Source organism: Copadichromis virginalis, linkage group LG8, assembly GCF_057382275.1.
Source record: "Copadichromis virginalis isolate Kocher_CV1m ecotype Utaka linkage group LG8, C_Virginalis_male_GT1.1, whole genome shotgun sequence".
Classification (NCBI taxonomy): domain Eukaryota; kingdom Metazoa; phylum Chordata; class Actinopteri; order Cichliformes; family Cichlidae; genus Copadichromis; species Copadichromis virginalis.
In genome coordinates, this window is record NC_140625.1 from 5,447,331 (window position 1) to 5,471,469 (window position 24,139).

At 41.7% G+C, this 24,139-nt stretch overlaps 1 protein-coding gene across 1 annotated transcript in view; it reads right to left on the reverse strand.

Annotated features, from left to right (window-relative positions):
- Nucleotides 1–24,139, reverse strand: part of dnah9 (dynein, axonemal, heavy chain 9) — a 186,516-nt gene that overhangs the window by 81,315 nt on the left and 81,062 nt on the right. Inside the window, exons 50-54 of the mRNA XM_085465473.1 lie at nt 22,031–22,193; nt 21,693–21,816; nt 19,205–19,347; nt 8,979–9,140; nt 8,494–8,727 (exon numbers count right to left, since the gene is read on the reverse strand). Coding sequence (XP_085321599.1) covers nt 8,494–8,727; nt 8,979–9,140; nt 19,205–19,347; nt 21,693–21,816; nt 22,031–22,193 — 826 coding nt within the window. The remainder of the gene's footprint in view (nt 1–8,493; nt 8,728–8,978; nt 9,141–19,204; nt 19,348–21,692; nt 21,817–22,030; nt 22,194–24,139) is intronic.

Below are 24,139 nucleotides of genomic sequence, written 5' to 3' on the forward strand. Positions count from 1 at the left end.
AAGCACTGTGATTGTCTGGTTGTTGGGGTTTTCTCTGTTTTCTTTGTATTATTGTAGGATGTTGACCTTACAATATAAAGAGCCTTGAGGCAACTTTTGTTTTCATTTCGCTCTCAATAAATTAAATTGAACTGAATAGTTTAAATCTGTGAGGAAAGCTTTTAGTATAGGCCTGTACAGGATTCGCACCCAATACTACAACCTGGCTGTGATTACAAATAGACAGAGTCACTGCAGTGAATACTGAAACACCTCTGACCTGCAGAGATATAAAATGTATCAACCACCATCAGCTTAATATTGCAAAGGTCCCCCCTCAGACCATCCAGTTATTGATCCATCCAGTTCACCAGCTTCAGCTTTTTTTAACGTTAAAATAGACATCCTAACATCACAAACATGATACTAGCATCAGTCTATTTCTCCAAAAAAAGAGTCACTGCTCAGATGTTGAACTGTACATTTAATTAAAACATGAAACAGTCTCCAGTTTACATAAGTTGAAAGGAAAAAAGTAACACAAAGATTAAGATGAAGGGAACAATGACTTGAGCGCAGAGGCGGGCTACTGACAATAATCTATTTCTGTTTTGTTAAATGGTCTTGCAATCAGTGTGCATATCATTAAGACTAATGAATCTGCCACTATCACCTAACTGAATCTCTCAAGTAGTTTTGAAGGACTGATCATTTTGTTTTGTCGTTTGCATCATTGTTGGATCTTCATTATTAATACGACTGCTGATTGAGCTCAAAAGCATCTCAACTGAAAGGTAAACATCTCAGTTCTTCAAGGCAATAAATATGATTCTGTGTCTTATGAGAGTCAAAAAAATACGCTTCATAAAGGACACTAAACATTTGCAGATACTATTTTGTGCCCTATAGGATTGTGCCATGGGTCATGCATGTGACCTTTTAGCATTACTGTAAAAAAACTGTAACCTGTCCAAGCAGATAAAGGGAGAAATAAGAGATGAACGGCATGCATAGTTTGAAAATATAAAAGCTTTAGGACTGGAGCTGCTATCAGCGCGCGCGCGCGCGCGCACACACACACACACACACACACACACACACACACACACACACACACACACACACACACACACACACACACACACACACACACACACACACACACAAATGAATAGACCAAAGACGATCATAAAGAGAAATTAAAGCTGTTACAAACTCCTCATAACTCCCTGACAACTAGGGCTCTACATTAACGTCCGACTCCATCAAAACATTGCACTGGGGAAATAAAAACAGACTGTTTTTCATGCTTGTCTTTCAGCTAATTAACAAACAGAAAAATCAGGCCTGAGGGAAGACGGCCCTTTTGGGTTGCGACAATTCTGTATAAAATATGCAGTTGAACATTAGACGAGCACCAAGTGAGCCATCAACATGATGAATAGGTGGGGTGGGGGTTGGGCAAAAGAGGGAGGGTGGGAAGAGGGAGAGGGGCAAAAAGGGACAAACTAATTGGTGAAAGACAAGCGTGATATTCAATATATCTGCGCTGCTTCGGTGTTTATGTACTGCTGATAGAAATCCAAGTAGGAAAAACATGTCTCTGTGCCCCTGACTGCCTGTATAAAACAGCCCACTCTCACTCCCTGCAGCTGGAAATGTAAATTGGAACAACCATTTCTTAAGGCGAGAGAAAATTCAATACAAAACCAAAAGACTATACCCATTCATTCAAATGCATTCAAATGCTTATGCACTCAAAACACACGTTTAAATTCAACAGAGTTTGGGATTCCAGTGTTTGCTTACATTGCCGTGTGGACTAAGTATAGCTTCATTCATGCAACAAAAAGACATCTGGCCGTTTGTGTGTTAAGGGAACGGGGTGTCTAATGTTTCCAGTTATTATCCATATAAGAGAAAACCCTCCCGTTTCTTTTCCCCAGTGCAAATAGCTGTCAGGAGTTAGCCTCTTTTGGTAGGAGCTAAGTTTAGAGCGATTACATGAAACACCTCCACACTGATTTGAACAGGAGAATTACTGCAAAGACGTACTTATTGCTACAGCAGTGATTAGTCATACTACACCTTTTATTTTTCATTCTGCTGTTATTACTAAATTGACCACTATTTCTCTAACTATACACCTACTTATCTATCTGTACTACTGCTTGTACTACTAATGGTCTTGCAGGAACTATATGATGCTACTCTATATGGTCACTGTATCAGAATATTGATTAAATTCTTCAACACGAGAGACTGTATGCTGGCTTCCAGACCAATACAGATGGTCTGTATATAGACTAGTAAATATTAAAAAAGGGTGAACTTGAATGCTATCATGCAATTAGAACGTAACAGATTAGGATAAATTACCTATTGTCATAAATACTGGCCGTCGTGTATACCACAAGTCATTTAGTTGTTCACAAGGAATGCTCTGGCCCCTTATTAGTAAGCGAGACAAAATAAATTAATGTCTTTAATCTACTTTAGCAAAACCTACTATTACAGCTGCTAATGTATCAGAACTACTACTTCCTACTGCAACTCGTACACATTCTAGTAATACTTCTACAACTGCTTCTACCAGAACTCAAAGTACATCTACTACTTGTATTAGTACTACTTATCCTAGAAGTAGTACTACAGTTAGCATGCAATAGTACTTCAGCTGGTAGTACCACAGCACATGCACAAATATGTCACAATGCAAACTAACCAAAGGTAGAAATCCACCTCTGTAAAACTGAAGAGGGAAAAAAAACATGAAACGAATGTGTTCTCTGGGGAGCAGATGACTCATACACACACACATACCCACATACTGTACACACACACACACACACACACACAGACAAAGATCCCTTGCTTGAACCCTTCCGGTCGTTGTTTATCATGACCGCCGCAGCCCCTAATGAGCCACAGTTTCCCTTGCACAGAATGTTAAATAACAGTACTTATAATAGGGCAGCCATCATTGTGAATGCACTAACAAATACAGGGTGCACTAATGGTGGCTTGCTGCTGTAAAGGGTATGCTCTCTAATTAGAAGGCTCCTCAATTATCATACCCCTCCCCCCCGTATATTTCATGTATGTGTCTGTGTGGCTGCGTGTGTGCATACATGTGTGTGTGCTAGTCTGTTCCTACAGTAAATGGGAGACGGGAAACAAAACTTCGCTCTGCAGCTTTCAACACTAACGTCACTTGTTTATGGGGTGTTTATGTATGTGTGATCTTGTGCGGGTGGAAATGTGTGGGCCTGTTTATGCAAAGCACTGGAGATGCATGGTATGTAACAGTGACACTGTGTGTGCAGGGCTGTGTGTGTATGTGAGGCTTTGCTTTTACTCAACAGGTTTAGTATACCCACTATCATTAGGGCTGCCTCACACGCAGACTTTCTGTTACATTATTCATATTCCATATTGCTCTTCTGAAAAGGTTTAGAGATGGGAAACATTTAAACAAATTGATCCAGGTGTATGTATTAAAGAGGGAAACATTAAATGATTCGGATAAACATTTTGTAATACAAATGAAAAAACAAAAATTAGCCAGGTATTTGTCTGCTCTACCTACGGTTTAGTAAGATTAACAGGCTGTCTATGGCACACAGAACAAATGGCCACAGTAGCAGTCTAAATCCACTGCTGTTACTAATACAACTTAACTATTACTACCATTAATACTGCCTTTACTCTTGCCACTTGTGCTACTTCCACCACTATGTTAATTATATATATCACTTCTACTACTGCTAACCCTAGCTCTTTATAATTGATGTCACACTATTGAGCATTTGTAAGGTATTAGCAAGTGCTTAACTAATCATACACCTTAGTATGTCATTCATAAATACAGATATGTTTATCCATCTGTTACTGTTACACCATGTACAGCTATCACTTCAACTACATCCCTGCTAGTAAAAATCATATATCTGTATTTATTATAATGTCATACCCATAATGAGAAAGCACTACTTCTTCAATTGTCATTGCTAATATTATAAATGCTAGCTCTACTACCTCTATGCTACTGTGACATCCAAGTAAATGAAGTCTAATTAAAAGGCCTTAAAGTCAGCATTGACCCTGTCACTATATTAGAGCCACTCCATATACTTGGCATCTGGCTTAAGAAAGCTAAATGTGAAACTTAAGGATACAGCACACTAATTAGTTGGCAACTTGTCCATCATGAGGAATTAGCCATTAAATTATCCTGCTTTATTCTCTTGTCTGACTCTGATTCAATAACTAGAACTTCATGTTGCATTCAGTAAACATTTTTATGATTAGTTCATAGGCTTAATCACTCGAATCAAGTCTTACTGAGGTCACAGAGGAAAAGATTCAAGAGTCATTTTCCCATATATTACAAAATTAAAAGTCCTTACGCAGCCACATGAGCCTTTATTTCATTATGTATTTATTTAACAAGGGCAACGAATGTTAGTGAATATCAACATACCAAAAATATTAGGTCTGCAGGGATAAGTGATGGATGGAGGAAATTTTATTTTAGTCACATAAATCCTAAACAGGGAGGAGTAAAGAAGTCAGACTAGATCACTAGCCAGTTGGAAAATATAAGAAAATAAGATGTATTTAATTTTATGGGCTTCTGGACAATTTATTAAATGGTGGAAATAAGTGCAATGATGCAGTTGCAGCGTTTGCAATGCCCTACAATCCACAATGATGTAACTAGTTCACTTAAGTAATAACCAACATTCTACCAAGGTCAGCGCAAATTAGAGAGTCAAAAATCTGCAGACCCACTGAGGGAGCGGGAAGGAGAGAGTGGAATCGCTACTAACCAAAATAATCTAGTGTAAGGCAACTCTCTCTGAGAGTGCACAGTGCATAGGGTTCTGAGGATTGAGAGTCAGGTGGAGTGCTGGATTTAGTCAAAGGAAAGCTGCTCTATTACAAACTGTTCCACCCTGTGAACCTGAACAACAGCTGACCTGTATGATATGTAGAACAACGCCAAAGAGGATTATGAGTGATCACTGTTACTATGTTACTGTGCCACATTCACATTTTTTTGTAGCACACAGCAACATTCAGGCATAAATCTAACACACTTACACATATTTATTAATAGATGAATTTTCCTAGACATTTCACTTTTAATCATTACAGATTCAACCTCAGAGACGTTGCCTGCCGTGTGCGCACTGCTGAGAAAAAGACAGCTCAAAGTTTTGGCCCTACTCTCACAGATTTGCGCATACACAAAGTGCCAATTACACTCATTCTGATAACATTTCCCCCTCTTAAAAAAGACAACCCTAGTAGCAACCATCACAGCCACCTTAGGCATAAGACATGCTTTTTTTGGAATTGGATTTTGCAACTTGCAGTAAACTGTGTGCTGCAAACTCTGTAAAACACATTTGCATGGCTCATGTGAATATCCTCCTGGAAGGGAAACTCTTACAACTACATATACCATAAGACTAGCTGCAAAGATAATCCTGTCCACAACTTTCACTCACAAAATTGACATCTTAGGTAAATCCAGTAGTTTTGTACTGTCATAGTAAACCTTTCCCTAAATGCTCCTCCTTCTTTAGACTTGTAATGCAGAGGTATTTTTCACAGGCTCTTATCGTTTAATTGACCTGAATAAAACAACAAGCTAAGAACAACTTGTGGTGGATTAGATGTATTTTGTAGTCCATCTTCTGCCTATTGTAGTTTCAACCCAGCAGACATCCAGAGTCACGCTGTTAAGGAGACTACTGCTAGGTTGCTCAGATTTTCAGTGCACCACTCTTCTCTTCTCCTAAGTACTTATCTATTTTCCTACCCACCTGTCTTTGACCCTGATGCCGTCTTTGATGAAGGAGATACTTTTGAAACATGTTCTGGGAGCTTCTTTCTGCCTGGCTTTCAAAGGTCAAATGGCATATTGGCCATTTTAGGTCAGAAATAATGCTTCACTTACAGCACAAACACTGTCATAGCTTTAACTATGACCTATGGAAGAAAAGAAATTGCTATAATAACAACAAAAACCAAGAAAATTAGAATAAAGCATTAAAAAAATGCTTAAGAGGCAGAGAAATGTTGAAGGCAAAAACAGAAACAAGCTCATATTTTCATACAGAAAAAACATAGTACAAGGCATAAAAGAGTATTTTAAATAGTTAACATGGAGTCTAGTGGTAACTATGAGCTATATTTGACAAAATAAAATATTCACAATATTAGTTAGTCAGGACATTGATTCTTTTTTAGAGACTGAATACTAAATTGTAACAAGAGGAGATGCAAGACAAAACAAAAGAAGCCTCTTTGACTTTAACCTGGACCTTGAAGCAGCTAAATGGCCTTACCCACCAAAGCCCTTTTTAACAGCATAGAGCTGACTGATGAAATCTGGTGCCTTGTTATGTAAAGTCTCATATGTAATTAAAGATACTTTGACATGGATTCTCAAAAAAAAAATCACAAGTGCAGAGAAGTTATGATGATACTGATGTGGGAGCATCTGGTCGTTGTCAGTATCCAGGATGCACGAGTCTGCACAAACTAATGATGAGCTACAGCTCGGGCATGAAAGCAGTGCAATAAGGTATTGTTGACACACACACACAGACACACACCTATATAAGTGCGTGTGTCTGTGTGTGAGTAAGAGAGGGAGAGAGAGAAAGAGAATTTGGACTTTATTTTCCACATCTGCTGCAGTTGTGCCTTTAGCCTCTGGTACTTCTTTGTGCTCCTTCTTTATGATGCTACTGTTGGCTGGGGTTGTCACATTTATCCCACATTTACAGACTTCTGTTCCTTGTCAACCACCAACCAGATATAGGTTGGTGGTTGGTAGCTGGGGCACCTTGTCTGTCTTTGTAGCATCTCTGCACAGACAGCAACTTAGGCCCTGTCAGCTGTGGTACACTTTTGCATTATGGATCAGAGCCAGCGTATAGGAAGTGGCTGGAAGTCACTCCACTCCTAAATCTATATCAGTATCCACTCTTTGCATTGAGTTGGCTTAAGGGGTTTGAGGCCTATGCATAACAACAGTGGGGACAGTGCATCATTTTGGTATATGCCACACTTATGTGACTTACGTGATTGCTTTGGAGTCGTGCATTAATGCATTGGCTTTATACTGTGTTTATACACTCCAATATCCATGTGTGGGGCATTGGGTTGTAGGCTTTCTTGTACTCAATCCAGCCTAGTGTTGGAGTCCTGGTGTACCATTCATAAAATACATGAAGCCACTATTGATTAATGACTTGTTAATCACAAGTCGTGAGCAAGTAAGTAAGGATATATTTGTTTAAATTCCTTTCTGGCTCAAATTTGGACCATACTTTACAAAGTCCAAATGTCCTGCTGTATTTAGTGAAGACTTTAAACTACCACTAGAGCCCATAAAGAAATCAGGAAAAGTGTCTATCGATAGCTAATTTTTCCCTTAATTTTAGACTTAATTTTCAATGTACAGCTTTCTTGTAAATTTTATTAAACATTTTATATCTTTAACATTCTCAGCTTATCACAGTTTTATTGTTTAGAACTTTTCAATTTTATTTTAACTTTATTTTTTTCTTTTTATTTACTATACAGTCACACTGTATCTTATTTTAATTGATGCTGCTTGGCCTGTTTTGATATGTGCATTGTGTGTTTATCTAAAAAAAAGTTTATATATATATATATATATATATATATATATATATATATATATATATATATATATATATAGTCATAAAATGAACAACAGTTTGCTTATTCTTTATTTTTGGAAAGTATTTTGTAATGCTGGTTTTCCCGACCAAAGTTTTCCAGTTTAATATTTCACTGTGCCTGCACCTTGACCTTGCATAATCCAGTAACTCCCCAGCGCTACCATCCTATCTAAATACAATCATATCTGGTTTTAAAAAAAGATGGCAAGAGCCAAAACTACCAGTCGAGACTTGAAAATGAAAGTGTGACCTTTATATACAGTTTATGACCTTGGTATCACCATCTGTTTCAAAATTTAAAATTATTCTTTGCAGCATGATACACATAGTTCTAGTAAGAGTAACACGTCTAAATGATAAAAAGGTTGTTTTTTTTCTTTGCCTTTGTATAAATAAATATGTACTTGAAATCAGAGAGAAATGATAAAGAACACTTTGGATTGTTGTTCTAACTATTAGATATTCTATTTCCGTTAATATATGAAACAATCTATACACAATGCTTACATTAAAGAGGTATTTTACAAGCTGATATCCAAGTTTAATAACACCATTTACTAAATGAGGATTGTGGTAAGATTATTTTGTGAACTCGTGCTTCCAGTTTCTACATCACACTTTTGTAAGTTACCTTTTAAACCATATCAGCTTACATGTCACAGACCCCGTAATTCAGCACATGAACCTAAAACCCCCCTGAGTGTCAAACTGTGAACATGTCTCACTTCGCACAGTGAAGTTCAAACAGCTAGGTGAACACTGAGCAAAACACAGTGTGGATGAATACCTGAGCAGAGGTGCTGTTGAGCTTCTGGAGACCGTTCTCCAGCCGCTCCATCTTGTTGGTGAGGTCTTTGCTCTTCTGGCCCAGCAGACTGCGATACAGCTTGATCTGCTCCAGGAAAGACTTGGGCGTGGTGTAGTTGTAGCGCCGCTCATTGGCTAGGTACTCCTTCGACATTTGATTGACACTCATGTGGACATAAGCCATGAATTTACTGATCGACTCCTTCACTTGGGGCTGCGGGAATGAAAAGTCCTACAACTGTTTAGTTCCCATTAAAAGCAGATAACTGGGCAGATGTAGATATAGAGTAATATTTCTTGAGGCTCGGGCTTGGAATTTAATTTTCAGGGGCCTCTGGTACTCTTAAATGAATATCACATTCAGTCTGTCATGGTGGTTGACATTTGAAATTATATCATCAGAGTGTGAAAATCATTTAGGTGAGTAGCTTCACCTCACTGTATTAGATTATGAACTGTTCTCACATTGATATTCTCAACCTCCTCCAGGAACCTGAAGCTGACCGACTCCAGAGCCTCCTGTGGCCACTCGTGGAACCAGTTGATTGCTGTGCAGTTGACTACTGCTGGGAACTTCCTGCTGCGAACCCTCAGTTTACTGCCAACTGGAGAAAAACACAAAGCCACCTGCAATACATGCACACACACATCCAAAGAGACAGACGGGCACACTGAGGTCAAATAGAATCGAGTGTCAAGTCAAACACAGTCGATCAAATTAATTTCGCTTCCTTCTGATTGGAGCCACAGTGAGCACTTCTGCTCAGACTTATCCTTCATGGTCAAGAGAGGGAGCGGAACACTGTGAATTAATTATCTGCAGTTCCATCATTAAACACACAAAGCCTCCAGCAAAGATGTGAATCAAACAATATGCTGAGCTGTGGGCTACGTCAGACTGAGATTCACTGTTGGAAATGAACAGCTGGCTTGTTGAGAAGCTCAGCCAGATGTTCGATGCATTAGACAGAAGAAACAAACATGCAGGAGGCATGCCCAAAGACACTTCTGATTATAATTAACTCTGGAGAAAGAAAACACCACACATCTACCTCACAATCACTGTGATATTCTATTTACTAGTAGAATATTGACTGATATTCTATCGACTGAGGATTTACTTACTGTAAAAGATGTCGTAATGCCACATCACTAAGTTAATTTATCTTACAATGACAAACAGTTGCATCTACCATTCTGAGCAGGATTCACATAACAGTGAACATTGTGGCCCCTTTCTTTCTCCTCTTATTTACAGCAGCTCTTTATTCTCCACCCATCAGTTTTTCTGTTATTTTATCAGGTCACATTTATTTGATCTGAATTACTAAGAGTGTTGGGGAGTAACGGAATAATGTACCGCTGTTACGTATTTAAAATACAAAATATGAGTAACTGTATTCCATTACAGTTACCGTTTTAAAAGGTGGTATTCAGAATACAGTTACTTTGTTGAAATGAATGGATTACACGGCGGTATTTTCCTGTTTCATAAGGCTATGAACTCTATATTTTTGGTGTCCACACCGGTGGAAACCCAAACAAAACACGCATTAAGAGGCGCTCATGTCTGTGTCTCAATCACGCGGCCCATGTCACCTACTTGCGGCCCACATAATGACGTGAAGAAATATTTAAAAAAATTATTCACAAAAATTATTTAATATGATGGCAATAGGCAGAGTGTTACAGGCTTCGCCCTAAAGAATGTAGCCTCATGGGCAGTGTAGTCCATGCTGCAGGGAGAACGGACTGCTGTACCCGTTATGTGTCTGTGAGCCAGGGAGGGAGAAAAAGAGTCGAAAAGTAAGAGATGTCACCGACCAGAAACGGGAGATGGAAGCATGTAAATATATTTTATATATATATGTATATATATATATATATATATATATATAAAAAAAAAAACACCCAGCACGCCCCTGCGGGCGGTTTATCCTTCAAGCTCGGGTCCTCTACCAGAGGCCTGGGAGCTTGAGGGTCCTGCAGTATCTTAGCTGTTCCCAGGACTGCGCTCTTCTGGACAGAGATCTCCGATGTTGTTCCCGGGATCTGCTGGAGCCACTCGCCTAGCTTGGGAGTCACCGCACCTAGTGCTCCGATTACCACGGGGACCACCGTTACCTTCACCCTCCACATCCTCTCGAGCTCTTCTCTGAGCCCTTGGTATTTCTCCAGCTTCTCGTGTTCCTTCTTCCTGATATTGCTGTCATTCGGAACCGCTACATCGATCACTACGGCCGTCTTCTTCTGTTTGTCTACCACCACTATGTCCGGTTGGTTAGCCACCACCATTTTGTCCGTCTGTATCTGGAAGTCCCACAGGATCTTAGCTCGGTCATTCTCCACCACCCTTGGGGGCATCTCCCATTTTGACCTCGGGACTTCCAGGTTATACTCGGCACAGATGTTCCTGTACACTATGCCGGCCACTTGGTTATGGCGTTCCATGTATGCCTTGCCTGCTAGCATCTTGCACCCTGCTGTTATGTGCTGGATTGTCTCTGGGGCATCTTTACACAGCCTGCACCTGGGGTCTTGCCTGGTGTGATAGACCCCAGCCTCTATGGATCTTGTACTCAGAGCTTGTTCTTGTGCTGCCATGATTAGTGCCTCTGTGCTGTCTTTCAGTCCAGCTTTGTCCAGCCACTGGTAGGATTTCTGGATATCAGCCACCTCCTCTATCTGCCGGTGGTACATACCGTGCAGGGGCCTGTCCTTCCATGATGGTTCCTCGTTTCCCTCCTCTTTCTTGGGTTTCTGCTGCCTGAGGTATTCACTGAGCACTCAGTCAGTTGGGGCCATCTTCCCAATGTATTCTTGGATGTTCGTTGTCTCATCCTGGACTGTGGTGCTGACACTCACCAGTCCCCGGCCCCCTTCCTTCCGCTTAGCGTACAGCCTCAGGGTGCTGGACTTGGGGTGAAACCCTCCATGCATGGTAAGGAGCTTTCTTGTCTTTATGTCAGTGGCTTCTATCTCCTCCTTTGGCCAGCCTATTACCCCAGCAGGGTACCTGATCATGGGCAGGGCGTACGTGTTGATGGCCCGGATCTTGTTCTTACCATTCAGCTGACTCCTCAGGACTTGCCTGACCCTCTGCAGGTACTTGGTGGTTGCAGCCTTTCTAGCGGCCTCTTCATGGTTCCCATTTGCCTGCGGGATCCCCAAGTACTTGTAACTGTCCTCTATGTCTGCAATGTTGCCTTCTGGTAGTTCAATCCCCTCAGTTCTGACTACCTTCCCTCTCTTTGATACCATCCGACTACACTTCTCCAGTCCGAACGACATTCCAATGTCATTGCTGTATAGCCTGGTAGTGTGGATCAGTGAATCGATGTCTCGTTCACTCTTGGCATACAGCTTGATGTCATCCATGTACAGGAGGTGGCTGACAACTGCTCCGTTCCGTAGTCGGTATCCGTAGCCAGTCTTGTTAATGATCTCACTGAGGGGGTTCAGGCCTATGCAGAACAGCAGTGGGGACAGAGCATCTCCTTGGTAGATCCCGCACTTGATGGTGACTTGTGCTATGGGCTTGGAGTTGGCCTCTAGTGTTGTACGCCACATCCCCATTGAGTTCCTGATGAAGGCTCTTAGGGTCCCATTGATCTTGTACAATTCTAGGCATTCCAGTATCCAGCTGTGGGGCATTGAGTCATAGGCCTTCTTGTAATCAATCCAGGCAGTGCACAGGTTGGTCAGTCTGGTCTTGCAGTCTCGGCTGATTGTTCTGTCTACCAGTAGCTGGTGTTTTGCGCCTCTGGTATTCTTGCCAATTCCTTTCTGTGTCCCGCTCATGTATTGACCCATGTGCCTGTTCATCTTAGCCGATATGATGCCTGACAGGAGCTTCCATGTAGTACTGAGGCAGGTTATTGGTCGGTAGTTGGAGGGGACCGGTCCCTTCTTGGGGTCCTTGGGGATCAGGACCGTCCGGCCTTCAGTTAGCCATTCCGGGTGTCTCTCGTTAACTAGCAGCTGGTTCATTTGTGCTGCCAGACGCTCGTGGAGTGCAGTCAGCTTCTTCAGCCAGTAGGCATGAACCATGTCGGGCCCTGGTGCTGTCCAACTCTTCACACTGGAGACTCTTTCTTGGATATCTGCCACTGTGATGGTTACTGGACCCTGTTCAGGGAGGTTGCTGTGGTCTGCCCTCAGATCCTCTAGCCACTGAGCATTGCCGTTATGGGTTGCATCCTTCTCCCATATGCTCTTCCAGTATTGCTCCGTCTCCAGCCTTGGTGGTGCTGTTCTCTTATTGTTCCCTTGCCCCTGAGAGTACACCTTTGCTGGTTCTGTGGAGAACAGCTGGTTTATTCTCCTGCCTTCTATCTCTCTGGTGTACCTCCTCAAGCGGCTGGCCAAGGCTGTGAGTCTTTGCTTGGCAGTTTCCAAGGCCCCAGGTATGGACAGCTTGCTGTATTTCTTAGGCACCTTATTTGTCGCACCTTTCTGCAACTCCGTTAGTTGGCTAACCTCCCTCCGTGCTACTTTGATCTTGCCCTCTAGCCTCCTTCTCCATGGAGGGTACTGCCCCTTGTCGCTGTTCAACGTGTAGCCAAGCATCTCACTGATCACTGCTGCCGTATTGTAGATCAGCTTGTTAGTGTCGGTAATCGTGGTTGTAGGTATTGCCCGTAGTGCTGCATTAACATCATCTAGCAGACCTTCTGAGGGTACTTCACGTAATCTTGGTAACCGGCTACGGGGGATCGAGGTTTCAAGCTTGGCCATGATCCTATTTTTCAGGTCAGTTCCTCTCGCACTCAACGATCCTTCTCCTATCGCACTTGGGGCTATGTACCCAATCTCGGGTGGGGGTGATGATATCGCCCCCCTGACCTGGCGTCCTGACTCCTCCTTGCCGTAGCATTTGTGTTGTACCTCGTCAATCTCTAGCTGTGAGAGCAGTCCCTTCTTTCGAATTGGAACACTGAGCTACTAGTTGTTTCGCCGTCATTGTGGATGTTGGGTATCGAAGAATCCATAGGTCCCTCATCCTATTCATGTAGCCCCTTCCGCCGGGGTTACATTCCAACAACGCCCTGTTTTCGTCTCTTGCCCACCGATGCCTTCTTGTTCCAGTAGCCCACTTTTCGTCAGGGTGCCCTGGTTCCTCAACACCTGACGCGGACCTTGTTGATCCGGGCGACGTCCGAGCCGGCATGCCTTCATATTTATTTGTCTCGCTCATGTCTGCGGTAGGCTCGCTTAGCATAGGGGGTCTAGCCTTAGGACCCTTACTGGATACAGACGCCCCAGGCAGGAATCGAACTTGCGATCCTCTGTTCCAAAGGCATGTAGTCTAACCACTACGCTATCCAGCTGCTCTGGAAACCGCGAAGGGTTTATTTATTTTTATATATATATATATATAACACCATTCTTCAACACCATTCTTCCCTCGGGATCCTGGACTACCTCACCGACCGACCACAGTATGTGAGGACTCAGGGCTGTGTGTCGGACAGGGTCGTCTGCAGTACGGGGGCCCCACAGGGAACGATTCTAGCTCCGTTCCTCTTCACCATCTACACTGCAGACTTCTCCCACAATTCCACCCAGTGCTTCCTGCAGAAGTTCTCTGATGACTCTGCAATAGTCGGCCTCATCACTGATGGGGACGACAAGGAGTACAGAGGTCTGACCCAAGACTTTGTGGACTGGTGCCAGCTGAACTACCTCCAGATCAACGCCAGTAAAACCAAGTAACTGGTGGTAGACTTCCGCAGGCACAAGCATTCTCCACTGCAACCACTGAACATCCAAGGTATGGACATTGAGGCTGTGGACAGCTACAGGTACCTTGGTGTTCATCTGAACAATAGACTGGACTGGACTCATAACTCAGACGCCCTCTACAGGAAAGGGCAGAGCAGGCTGTACCTGCTGCGGAGACTCAGGTCGTTTGGAGTGGAGGGCCCACTCCTGAAGACCTTCTATGACTCTGTTGTGGCTTCTGCTATCTTTTATGGTGTGGTCTGCTGGGGCGGCAGCATCTCTGCTGGGGCGGCAGCATCTCTGCTGGGGATAGGAAGAGACTGAACAGGGTGATCCGAAGGGCCAGCTCTGTTCTAGGATGCCCTCTGGACCCAGTGGAGGTGGTGAGTGACAGGAGAACGGCGGCTAAGCTGTCATCCCTGTTGGACAACATCTCCCACCCCATGCAGCAGACTGTGACAGCACTGAGCAGCTCCTTCAGTGGGAGACTGCGGCACCCACGGTGTGGGACGGACAGATTTCGCAGGTCTTTCCTCCCCACTGCTTTCAGACTCCATAATAAAGACTTTAACTGATCAAGCACACACATCCATACATATGCAATAATACTAAGTGCAATAATCCTTTCTGTCATCATTGTATTTTTACTCAGTTGTATATAGTATTTGTATTCTATTTTTATCTTATTGTATATTTATTTTATTGTATTCTACTGTATATAGTATTTTATTCTATTCTGTACAGTTGTGTACTGTATTTATTCTTATTGTATTCTAATTTTTGCCTCATAACTTTTGCACTGTCCACTTCCTGCTGTGACAAAACAAATTTCCCACGTGTGGGACTAATAAAGGTTATCTTATCTTATATATATATATATATATATATATATATATATATATATATATATATATATATATATATATATATATATATATATACACACACACACACACACACACACAAAGTTGACCCAGACAACAAAGTAAAGCTAGATTTCGGCTACGAGCCCGACACCGAACCCGACGTATTAGCCAGAGGTCCCTTTACTACAGCTCCCGCAGACCTGTTTTATATTCGCGCGGAATAGTTTTCTATCTGAGATCGCTGCAAAAAGTGCAGCCTTACCTAATATCCACCTACTGTTACTCATTTTATATTAAAATTTAAACATCTAGTTGGTATTGCTATGGCGAATAACCTTCAGTAATAGTAATAAATCACACAGCAATAGTACATTCATGTAGTTGTAAAAAGCATGACAATATATTAAGTAATCCAAAGTATTCAGAATACGTTACTCTTATTGAGTAACGTAACAGAATACGTTACAAAATACATTTTGGGGCATGAATTCTGTAATCTGTAGTGGAATAAAGTAACCTTCCCAACACTGATTACTAATGATGATGTCAACAGAAATAATAATTTCATGTTTTTTCTTTTTTCAAGACCGCATGAAACATGGCTGTTCCACATCAGGCTGAACAGTCAGAGCCAGAGGAATAATACCAAAACTGTGTTTTTTGGCAAAAGTGGTGAAACAGCATCGTTGTTTCCACCTTTAGCTTGAACATTTTTCTTGCATATTTTGCAAAGTACCGTCCTTTTGTTGGAGGTTATTCAAATATCTCCCTTTTGAGATGCTTAATGTTCATCAGGGGATTAAGCAATATGGCATAAAAATGTAATGTAATTTGGCATGCCTCAGACTTTTCTTTGTGTTTCTATTTCTTGAGGATGATTTCTTGACAGACATCCTTCTACTCAGAGCATTTCTGATGAGGCTTTGGGAACCCCTGAGATATGGCTGAGGTAAGTGTTCTGCTTATAGGTCTTTGCAAATCATCTTGTTGGTGGAAAAATACAATTTTATTCCAGTCAAACTGTGTTATTTTAACCATTTGTTGCAGATTTGATTAAAGAAATGGGAACACCTCATTTGTTTGTTTGATACTGCTAGTGACAAAGTGCCTAAAGACATAATTTAAAATTGGTTCTTTTCTAAGGTGTCTGTTATGTGTAGATGCAACACTGATTCATCATTGAAGTCTGGTGCCTTTTTTATGCTTAAATGAATAACGGTCAGTGTTACGTGGCTTATCAAATGATACAACCCCCCAAACAAACACTGTAAATGGTCAGGTACAAGAACAATGGTTAACATTAATAGAGGTAATGTGGTATGACATGGTCCAGTATGGGACCAAAACAGTCACAGTCACTTGGCACACAGTGGTATTAACCACTCAGCCGTATTACTGTCGATCCCAAAAACAAGGTTATGAGCCTATAAACGAGCATAATATTTGCTCTTTAAAACAGTAAGGGTAAAAAATAGTGTCGTATTCTGCACTGATACATCTGATTCTGATAAATCCTCTCTAGAGTCTGTGAGGTAGGAGAGGATATGCTCTGATTTTCAGTTCATAAATAAAATACACACTATTCAAAATACTTTCCTGCCACAAAGTATTTGTCACAACATTTATCATGCATGTAGTGTTGTGTGTTTGCAATAAAATAACTCTAAACTCTGGTATGTTGCATAGTTTCTGAACAGCAGACTGCTTAAAAATGCTCTCAGTTAGATTTTTGACCCAGAAATTCTTTCACTATTTTCTGTCTCAAACAGTAAAATACTATAATGACTTGGCCAAGAATAACTGGCAGACTGATCAAAATATTTGAATAAAGTCACACCTGCTACAAACAGGACAGCCACTATATACACTCAACAAAAATATAAACGCAACACCTTTGTTACTGCTCCCATTCCCCATGGGATGGACGTAGAGACCTAAAATTCAGTCCAGATACACAATATAACCATCCCTCCCAAACAGTGGTCACAAATCAGTCCAAATGTGTGGTAGTGGGCACATCTGCCATATTGAGATAATCCATCCCACCTCACAGGTGTGCCACATCAGGATGCTGATCTGACATCATGAGTAGTGCACAGGTGTACCTCAGACTGCCCACAACAAAAGGCCACCCTGGAATGTGCAGTTTTTTGCGCTATTGGGGGTCTGGGGACCCAGAACCGGTCAGTATCTGGTGTGACCACCATTTGCCTCATGCAGTGCAACACATCGTCGCATGGAGTCTATCAGATTGTCAATTGTGGCCTGTGGAATGTTGGTCCACTCCACTTCAATGGCTGTGCGAGGTTGTTGGATATTCGTGGGAACTGGTACACGCTGTCGTATACGCCGGTCAAGCACATCCCGAACATGCTCAATGGGTGACATGTCCGGTGAGTATGCTGGCCATGCAAGAACTGGGACATTCTCAGCTGCCATCTGCCCTGAACAATGTGAACCATGATTCATCCGTGAAGCGCACACCTCTCCAACGTGCCAGACGCCATCGAATGTGAGCATTTGCCCACACAAGTCTGTTACGGCGACGAGCTGGAGTCAGGTCAAGACCCCGATGAGGACGACGGGCATGCAGTTGAGCATCCCTGAGACGGTTTCTGACAGTTTGTGCAGAAATTGTTTGGTTGTGCAAACCAATTGTTCCAGCAGCTGTCTGGGTGGCTGGTCTCAGACGATCTTGGAGGTGAACCTGCTGGATGTGGAGGTCCTGGGCTGGTGTGGTTACACGAGGTCTGCGGTTGTGAGGCCGGTTGGATGTGCTGCCATATTCTCTGAAACGCCTGTGGAGACGGCTTATGGTTGAGAAATGAACATTCAATGCACGGGCGACAGATCTGGTTGACATTCCTGCTGTCAGCATGCCAATTGCACGCTCCCTCATCGCTTGTGGCATCTGTGGCATTTTGCTGTGAGACAAAACTGCACATTCCAGGGTGGCCTTTTGTTGTGGGCAGTCTGAGGTACACCTGTGCACTACTCATGATGTCAGATCAGCATCCTGATGTGGCACACCTGTGAGGTGGGATGGATTATCTCAATATGGCAGATGTGCCCACTACCACACATTTGGACTGATTTGTGACCACTGTTTGGGAGGGATGGTTATATTGTGTATCTGGAATGAATTTTAGGTCTCTACGTCCATCCCATGGGGAATGGGAGCAGTAACAAAGGTGTTGCGTTTATATTTTTGTTGAGTGTATTTCAGCAAACATGGGCTTCAAGACAATCCAGAGCACGTCCTAGGCCTGCATCACTGGATACTGTGATATCATGCCGTTACTTCCTTCTCCACATATTGTAAGCCTGGAACCACTGATCTAAAAGCATTTTAATCTGTGGCAGTGATAAAGTAATAATGCTGTTAGGTCTTCACTCAGCTCAGAGACACAGCCTCAGCAAATGTCACACAAACTCTATGAACAAGATTAGGTAATTCTTCGGGAAAACATCCTTTCTATTCAGACAATTTTGAGACACATAACTGCATAGTTAGAAATGCACTCTTGATATGTCTGTGCCCTTGGGATTGCCTTCTTTATTTATCCACTTGCCAACCCAGGGAGGCTTGAGCTGTTAGCGAGACAGAAGTGGAGGATGATGTGGGTGGTGTCGGTGGCGCATGCTTGTAATAATGACAGAATAAGCAATGCTTTGGAATCTGTCCCTCTCTAGGGGGAACAAAGCAGCTACGCGATGGTGAAATTAACTTCAGCTAAACGCCGGCTTTTCTGCCCGTGTCTGTGATTTATAACGACATCCAACACCTCCCATTGTACTCAAGTTCATCTGAAAGTATAGAAAATTGTTTGGGAAGAGGCTTCATCCTAAAACTGGATGTTTATCCAAGTATGAGGGGTTTCTTATTTAGGAATAGTAAATTAGAGTGTGAGGTGGCAAGTTATTGCTCTATTAAGAGCGGATGGAGATAAAATACAGATGCAGTTGTGTGGGAAAGATTAATGGAAAAGTTCCCCCTTGAAGAGAGCCCCTGAGAGCAACTTGATAATAACAAGTAAAATTCAAAATAGCAAAAAACACAGCTTTCACTCCTGTGCATGTCTAAGCGTCGGACTGCTTCACCTTGAGCTGTCGGCGAACCCGACTGATGAAGAACTTCCAGCAGTTTTCCTTCGTATCCATCAACCCAGAGCCACGGACCTCTGGCCGCACACTGCCAATGACGTTCTCCACCTCGTCATCTGGGAACAGGTCAGGGATCTCTCCTGAAATGAATAAAATAATTCACTCTGCTACCAGGAGACCACCGAGCGTGCAAACAGCAGTGATTGTGTGTGTGTGTGTATAGATATATATATGTGTCACGGTTCTGGGTCCGTTGGACCCAGTATTTTGAGTTCATTATGTTTTGGTACTTTTGCATCATGGATTTTCCTTTATGTTTCTCTGGTACTTGGTGTTTCTGTTATCTTGGTGTTTTTTTTATATTATGATCTGATACTGTTGTGATTATGATTATTATTTAGTAGACTTTGGTCAGCGTCTAGTCTGTCTCTGTCTAGTCTGTGTCTTAGTAAAGTGTGTTTTGTTTCCTGTTTTACTTTGAAGGTTCTTGTTCCTGTCTGATGTCAGTATTCCGGCTTCGCTCTCCCTGTCTCGTTAGGTCTTATTTCTCCCAGCTGTGTCCCCCTTCTGTCTCTAATTCCTTGATGACTCCCTCAGTGTATTTAAACCCAGTGTGTCTTTATGTCAGTGTCGCGTCGTTAACGTCTGTTCACCCTCAGACTGTGCCTGTATGTTCCAGCTTGTGTTTCCATGTTTGGTTTATGTTTTGTTTTCTGGCCAGCAATAAAGCTGTGGTTTTGATTCTCAAATCTATGTTCGAGTCCTGCGTTTGGATCCTCCTCTCCGCCTGCCCGCACACAGAGCCTTGACATACATGCATGCATGCATGTATGTATGTATGTATGTATGTATGTATCCATCCATCCATCCATCCATCCATCCATCCTGCACCGTGGAGGACATGTTTCTGACAGAGTAGCACTCTGCATTGAAAAATCTCCAATCATGTTTTCCGGCAGCTGATGACTTCATCATATGATGAACTTCCATTATTATAGCTTTTACATTTAAAAACGTAAATATGCTTTCCCACATTCCTTTAATTATTCCAAGTTCACGCGGACACTGTATGAGTATTTAATGCCAATGAAAAATGGAAGTAAGGGACCTGATGGGAGGGTTGGGTGGTTCCGTTGATGAGAGATTTCCTGCCTTTGTGCACATATTGAGAAAACACTCGACCTCCAAAATTGAAATATTCAACTGGATCAGCGTTTTACTTCAAATACTGTAAATGACTACTACATTCCTGGGATGCACATACATTGCAGCACTGCCCCAGAAATGTTACTTTATTGTGTCTGGATCCCTTCTCCTCCCTATAACAGGTGGGCCAGTCTGAACAAAACATGAACATCATCACACACAAGGCAATTATTAACATCTATATGTTTTTAAAAAGCCTTTCATATAAATTCTAATTCTTTGGATTTCCGTATATATTATATTTCATCATCCTCCCTGCAAATGCAGTGTCATGTTCTCCTTGGATTAAAGCCACATTAATTTTGTTTTAGACAGCTTTGATGAAATGAGTAAAAAGTATGTAGTATGTGTATCATAGTATGTACCTCTAATGCCTTCAATAAGCTCACAGTTGGCTGTAGCTCACTAGATAGAGGAGGCTAAACATAAGGCTGGTGGCTCAATCCCTGGCTACTCCAGGCTGTGTGCCAAAATATGTGAATATCGATCTGAGCATGCTGAACTGCTAGTTACTCTGGAGTGTTAGAAAGAAAGCACTTGGGTGCAGCAAAAAGTGGTTGTATTAATGGATGAATGATGCACCAAATAAAGCTATACACAAATCATTCTATTTCCCATTTAAGCGAAACCAGCTACTAACAGTATACTGGAGTAAAAACATGTAATTCCAGCTTGTGTTTGCTTATATTTGTTGCCATAAACATCAGAACACCAAACAAAGCGTTTCATGATAAACATGTAATGGTGTTGCCAGGTTCGGTCGTTCGCACTACTGTCCATGCACGCCTCACAAGCTGCTCTTTTATTCGTTTATATTATTGACAGTAAGTAAATATATTTTGAAATATTGTGTCAGTAACGCACATATGACAGCACCCCGGGTAACTGTGTAGTTGTTCTTTTTGTTCTTTTCAGGCAGGCAGCAGTGTTTCACTAAATAATGCATCGACATCTGCTGGCACACGCCTCATATCCTAAATATCTTCCTACTTAAAGTGATACGGTACACTCACAAAACTATTGCAAGCCAACATTAGCACAGATTGCTTTGCAGTAATTTTCTATTAACAGTAATTTCCATTCATTAGATTATTAAAATGCCCCGTTTAAATGTAGCTGTGAGTCTGAGCCTCCTCTGCAATTTTTCACAATAATGTGTTGGTAGCACATGAGTAATGGTGCCGAAAATGGCACCACAGTGATGTGTTGCTGTTGTGCAATGAAAGCATTTCTCTCTTGCTAAACATGACATGCAGTAATTAGCAAAACCTGCTGTTACCCGATGCCAGCAGATCGTTGACCAGAACGAGGAACTTCTCATCTGCCACTTGGGCATCAGTCATTAGGAACACAGTGCCAATATTCTTTACGCCAGCTTTCACGTAGAGGGACGCCAGGTCACTCTGGATGACAGGGAGAGTGAGAGGGTTGGAGTGGGAAAAGTGGCACCCATAATAAGATTTGTTATTTTGCAGCGATACATGCCCGAGTGCTTTAAATTTATATACTGTGAGGATTATGTTTGGCAAAAGTGCATGCACATAATAAACTTTGTTAGATTTTAAATGAAACATGCTTTTACAGGATGATCTGTTTGTCAAGTACTCCTCTTCAAACCTTTAGGTCAGCGATACTGTAGCCTTTCCTCAAGGTGATCTGGAAGACCTCCAGATTGGAGATGAAAGCAGCCAGCCGGGTCAGACTCTGCTTGCCGCTGCCGCCCACTCCGACCAGCAGCACATTACCCCGTGGAGACTCCAGGATTCGGTTTATCCGGCAGCTTTATGTGGAGGAGCAGACAGCCAGGGGTGGGAGAGGTGTGGGGGAGGAATGAATGAAAGGGTGAGACAAGAGAGCCGGATAAAAATGTCTGACTCATACAACAAATAGCAGAAGACAAAAAGGTTTGTCTCCTGCTCTCTCTGTTCTAATGCTAACTGTCACCACCGTCTACTCCAGACTGTTCCACTGACACGTACAGCAATGAAATATATCAAACATTACACTCAGCTGCACTGTGCTCCGGAGAATCTTTATGATTTTAGTAACACAAGACGTGTGCTGCTGTTGTCGATGAAATTACTTCATTATCGCTTCTGTTGCTCCGTTTGTGCCAAAAGACACTCACTTCAGCTGGCCTGGTAAATGTAATCTCTGACAGTTCAGTTGCTTCCTTTTCTTACACTTCTAATTATGATTCAGCAACTTTTCGAGCTTGCACATCCACATTAGCAAGTCATAGATACATCTTCTGCTTCTATGCTTTCACTTCTAAGTTGTTTAATGTAAATTAAACTCAACTGACACATCGACTAAGATTTATTACACTTCAAACTGCATCTACTTCACCATGTCAATTTCCACTTTATCCATTTGCATCTTTTACATTACAGTTAAGTGCGTTAAGCTCTTACCTGTAAATGGCGACTTAGTTGCTGAGAGTGCTTCAAATCACAGTTTAGCAGCTTTTGAAAGCTTTAGATTCAATTTTAACTTAGCTCCACATCTCATACCAAAAACAGATCAGATATGATATCACAGTTAGAGATGAACTATTTACAGTAGCTAAAGCCATAAATGTAAGAAAGCACACTTTTCTCTTTTCATTGGTTAACTTATCTATAAAATGATGAGAAACAGTTTCTGTATCTGTCTGACAGATAATCTTACTCCATGCTAACATTTCAGGACATAAATCTATGCTGGCTGATAACAGGTGTCAGACATTAGATAGACAAAAGAGCTGACCTTTACAGAACAAGAACTTTGTGGTGGCATTATGACATCACTTTGAAAAAGTGCATTGAATAAGCAGGCAGAACTCAATCTTTTGCTCGCACACATTTTCTAACCAGTCATCACCTCCTTTACTAAAAACTTGTCCACGTTAGTTTTTAAGAATGTTATTTTAAATCCACTGAATATTGCCCAAGTATTGTTGTTCTTATATGTTGTTAATTATCCCACAAAAAGATCAGTAAGATGTAGTCATGCTATTTTCCTTACTACGAACCCATTGATCACTAATTACTTTGTATACTGAATGTTAATCTATCTGCCTAGACTGCAAAGAACTTTGGGTCATCTGCTGTTAGTTTAGATGTGCCGTATAAATAAAAGTCTTATAATTACACATTTTAGAAGACTTTAAGACGGGAAACTGGTAAAATAAAAAACATGCAGACTTTTTTTTTTTAATTAAAATTTTTTATTGAAAAACGTTGAATCTCTTTAGCATTTATTTCATCTGCTTATCTACTCGGTGAAGTGGCTGCTGTTACTTCTCTAAATTCTTTTAGTCTTAAAGACTTCTTAGTTAAAGAAACTCTCCACAGAGGAGCAGCTCAGGAAGCTGCTGTTTTGGGGAAGAGAAAAGCAGCACATCCCGTTCTAATCAGTCTAATTCTACCCCCGGAGACCTGATTGAAGCGTCAATCAGTTTAGGTTTGTTTTCTTAACAAGGTGTTTAAATAAGGCATTTTTATTCAGTTTGAGATTTTAAACCAAATATGGAAGAAATATTAGCTACATGTTAATGTAACCAATCTGGATGTTATTTCTAGGAATAGAAAACGCTGATCAAACGTTCTGGACGACAGGAACTGTGGCACAGAGGACTGGTGTATTTGGCTATTTGTGGAATTTGTTGACTGTTTGTAAAAATCAACTTTAATGACGACTGATTTTTTGATTCTGAATCTTGCAACCAAAATACTTTTAGACTGA